Source organism: Papilio polytes, unplaced genomic scaffold (assembly GCF_000836215.1).
Source record: "Papilio polytes unplaced genomic scaffold, Ppol_1.0 DF824146.1, whole genome shotgun sequence".
Taxonomy (NCBI): Eukaryota; Metazoa; Arthropoda; class Insecta; order Lepidoptera; family Papilionidae; genus Papilio; species Papilio polytes.
The window spans coordinates 870,571-874,831 of record NW_013525058.1 but is presented as its reverse complement, the minus strand read 5'-3'; the positions used below and the strand labels follow the sequence as shown (position 1 = coordinate 874,831).

General features: G+C 39.0%; 1 protein-coding gene across 1 annotated transcript in view; it reads right to left on the bottom strand.

Annotated features, from left to right (window-relative positions):
• LOC106111722 overlaps nucleotides 1–4,261 on the bottom strand; it is a 47,423-nt gene that overhangs the window by 9,132 nt on the left and 34,030 nt on the right. The window contains exons 2-6 of the mRNA XM_013293865.1: nucleotides 3,969–4,115; nucleotides 2,393–2,668; nucleotides 1,539–1,731; nucleotides 909–999; nucleotides 417–600 (exon numbers count right to left, since the gene is read on the bottom strand). Coding sequence (XP_013149319.1) covers nucleotides 417–600; nucleotides 909–999; nucleotides 1,539–1,731; nucleotides 2,393–2,668; nucleotides 3,969–4,024 — 800 coding nt within the window. The 5' untranslated portion in view covers nucleotides 4,025–4,115. The remainder of the gene's footprint in view (nucleotides 1–416; nucleotides 601–908; nucleotides 1,000–1,538; nucleotides 1,732–2,392; nucleotides 2,669–3,968; nucleotides 4,116–4,261) is intronic.

The window sequence follows — 4,261 nt, the reverse complement described above, 5'->3', positions numbered from 1 at the left end:
TGGAATTACAAACTAGTTGTAGCCCGCGACTCTTCGTGTGGAATTAAAAAGTATATATATTTTGAGTGTTTTTTTAGACATTTCTACATTTAACACATTTCAGTATGATCGATTGAGTCGTTTGAGATAGTAACAGATATCCATCCATTTATTTATAGTTATGATATATTCGCATTTATAATATAGGTAAAAAATACGATTATCTGAAGCTAACTACTTATTAACGTAGACATAAAAATATTATTGAACGTTTAATTCATCTTAAATACACATTAGAAAGAGGAAACATTTGTATTTTTGTTTGTATTGGAATAACTCAAAAATTACTGGACCGATTTCAAAAATCCTGACACCATTAAAAGGCTACATTATCACTGAGTAACATGGACTAACTTTTTAATACTTTTAAATTTCACTTAGATGAAGTCACAGCTAACCACAGATAACAAAAAACTTCAATAAACTTACAAATAGCATATCCCGGTGTATATACATTCTCTCTGCTGTCAGAATGTTCTAGAAGCCTTCTGAGAGTGTTCTGTAGACCTTCGCCCGCGCTCACCGCGCGCCTAGCGCCGCCCGCACTGCGGGTGGTAGCATCTGAAAACATTAATAAAAAAAATACAAAAAGGCGAAAATCTTGAAATAACGATGAAGCAATCAAAAAATATTGATTCAATACTGACAATACACAAAAAACATAATTATATAGTTCCCAACGCAGATGCGGAAAGGAATTTGCAGATGCAAATGATGATGTCTGGGTAGAGGTTGCTTCGCCATTTCAGCGAATTCAGGTGGTTGCTTACTTGTTTACTATTTTATAGTATAAAATCAAGATTTCCTTAGACTTAGACAGTCTCATAAGAAGTTAATTATATTTGTTATTTCTATACATTTTCACTTACATGGGTTACAACAGGCATCCGTATTAGGAGTTCCCGAGCTGACTAGATGACAACCGCCTGCCGCTATCGCCTGACTAAGACCGCTGCTGACCTGCAACAAACATACACAACATCAGACATACTAATGTTACATTTAGCAAACATTATTTCTTAAATATAAAGCATCAAATAGACATAGAGAAGTTCAATATAGTAGGCCTAGAGTAGTTCCCACGTGACTTTTAAGAGCGGGTGCACACCTTGGACTAAACTATCGCAAATCTGTTTTGAGACTGTCGATTGTTCCGCAGCCAATTCAACTGTTTGCACAAATAAAAATCGAGTAGCGCACTTTCATATAAACTCATAGGAATCAAAGCCAGACTAAACAGTTATGGGATAGTTTAAGGTGTGCGTGCGCTCTAAGTTCACCGTGATGCGTGTTTTGACATACTTATCGCCATCTCAGTTTTTTTCAAAGAGAATAAGATGGATGGCAATACATTTTATACAAGTGTTTCGACAATTTAAGCCCACGGAAATTGATCTCGAATACAGACATTATAGAACACTAGTGTGAAGTGCGTCTGAAAAAGAGAGAGATATAGAGAGTGTGTATGTAAGAGAGAGACAGAAACAACAGTCACTTACCCTCAAAGGCAACTCCTGTTTCCTATCCAGCACGGTCTCCGATTTGACGTAAAACGCCTTCGTCTCGGCGAGCAGTTCCACCGCCGACTTGCGCTTCTGCTGCGGCTGGGGTACCAACGACCGTGGCGCCGCCATACCTTCCTTCTTACGCGGTAACTTGAAACTGGCGAATAGGGAATCCGCTAGACGACGCCTGTGGAAAATTGAAACGTATTTACGAGATTAGATTTAAACCAGTAAAGGAATTTACAATAAGGATTCTTTAACTAACCATTATTGACTCTAATGCTGGGATTTCTGTGGTTTTCGCTTATTTTGTCATTACCTAGCGATTCAATAGTGTTAGTCAACGCAGTAAAAAGTTCGGAAACGTACTTCATGATTTTATCGAACCCAAATCACTAATGAATGGTTAAACATGGCTGGGAAACCGGGCAAAAGTGAGTTAGTGAAGTGAACCAACGCTTCATTGAACTATGGAGATTTGTAGGCGATATTGAATAGTTTCGAACGTTCGCTTTCTCACGGAGCAACGGTTATAAATAGGCGAGAGTTTTTCAAGCGATAGTTAACTGCATTGTTTACTCTGTCTACGATTAACTGTATTCAATTCATCTTTTTCGAACTACATAGAAATCGATGATGCAGCAACAATATTCAAAGTCGCTATTTTTTTTTACTAAAAGTGGATGCACACAAAAAGGATTATCCCCCTCATCCTCTCCCCTGTAAAATATTTCTTCCATTCACGGGAATGAATGGTCATTTCTTATTAGAAAATAGTAGGAAAGGGACTACTGGAGGACTCTGGCTATACAAAATTATTATTTAATTTAGTGTGTCATGATGCATACCTCGGCGGCGATTCAAACGACCTCGAGTACGATGTATCCGTCGCTCCTTCAAACTTCTTCCTGACCTCTTCGACCTTGGACCATGAAGAATCGACGTTCAGCCGTCTGGTCAGAGGCGCGGCAGCCGCATGCTTGGTAAGCTCCTCGCGTGTCCTCTTCACCGACACCTCAGGGATGTAGTCGCGGTGCCGACCGCCACGGCTCTCTTGACATCGCTCGATGAACTGACGACGACGCAGCGAGAGAGTTGCCGAGTTATCCTCCTCGTCCAGACACCTGGAAGCATCAGTAATACGAGCTTTTATAGAAGACTGATAAATAGGTTGTGTGAAAAAGGATACACGTAAGAATGGAGGATTCCCTGCAATAGATATGACGCCAAATGGAGATGTATGGAAAAATATGTGTTTACCTTCCGAAGGAAAAAGGGCAAGATGATGATGATGATGATGATGATGATGATGATGGTGGTGGTGGTGGTGGTGGTGATAACCTTTAACTCGTTATAGCGTAAAAAAGACTATACAACTACTATCGTAAGGCTATGTTGACATCGTCACATTTGACGGCGAGTGTAAACATCTCCGTAGTATTTTACTACGCTCTGATAAATTTTATGGCTTTCAGAATACCTACAAATAATTGGCAAAGCTCGACTTTAGCAGTAAACTTTTACAAATAGTTTAAAAGATATATAAACCAGAACTAGCGAAATGCTGCTATAAAATTCCTCACAAATAAAGTCTTACTAAGTTAAATAAAACTATAAAAAAAGAAGTTAAGAGCTCCCTTGTGACTTGATACAAAAATACGCTAGTCAAATGAGATAGTCATGAAATCGCAATATAAAATAGAGTCAGGACACAAACCTCGTAACAGCGTAACACACAAACATATAAAATGCATAAGACTCGCCTTGTTCTCGCAAATTTAAGGCGTGGGGGGTTCATAAAGTTGTCAGCTTTACGACCCATAGACTGTCTTTACTAAAATATCTCGGGGCAATGAGAATTAAGAATAATTACTCCATCTTGCGTAAAAACGATTTACTAACTAGTTACTCTTATTAAATCTTTTACTGAATGATTATGAACTTCGGCAGTTTAAAATCTGTGCGTACAATATACGTTACAACTAGCTGTTCCCATGCGGTTTCACCCGCATGAATTTGTGAAAATTTTATTTTATAGTTTACATTTGTCAAATTATCAATAGCAAATGTCAAAATGATATGACATGACAAACCTTGACTGTCTTGCTTCTTGATGTTGGCAGTACCTTATGGTCTCTTTCCCTCATCAGGGGTTTTATCCAAAATGTTTACCCCCATAAGTTTAATGGCGTGAAAATATATAGCCTAAATCGTGACGTAAGTGTAGGTCTTTTTATTAAAAAAATATTCAAAAATATGGTGTAATTGCTGACATCTTAGGCAACAAAGAAGTGTGTGTTTACGCTTTATTATAATAGTATAGATAGATAAATTGAATAGTACAGGGATAAGATAAGCGCAACTATTAACATGGATAAAGATGACATGATAATGGTAGTGATGATGATGATGATGATGACGTACCTAGCGGGCTGCGCGAGGTGCGAGCGGCAGGGCTGGTAGCAGGAGAGCGCGGCCATGTCGCCGGGGGCTGCAGCCGCGCCACCTGCTCATCATTCGCTCTCCCCTGATGATCCTCACTCACTCACACTAATGCCTCCCTCACACAATCTGAAACAAACATATTATTACGTTAAAACAGCTTTTTAACATATTCATAATTATATTACAGTGGTAGTGCCCGCTTTAACATCTTAGCACGAATAGGCCGGCACGCCCGGTGTAATACCACGACCACACAGAAGACAGGCGTGAAA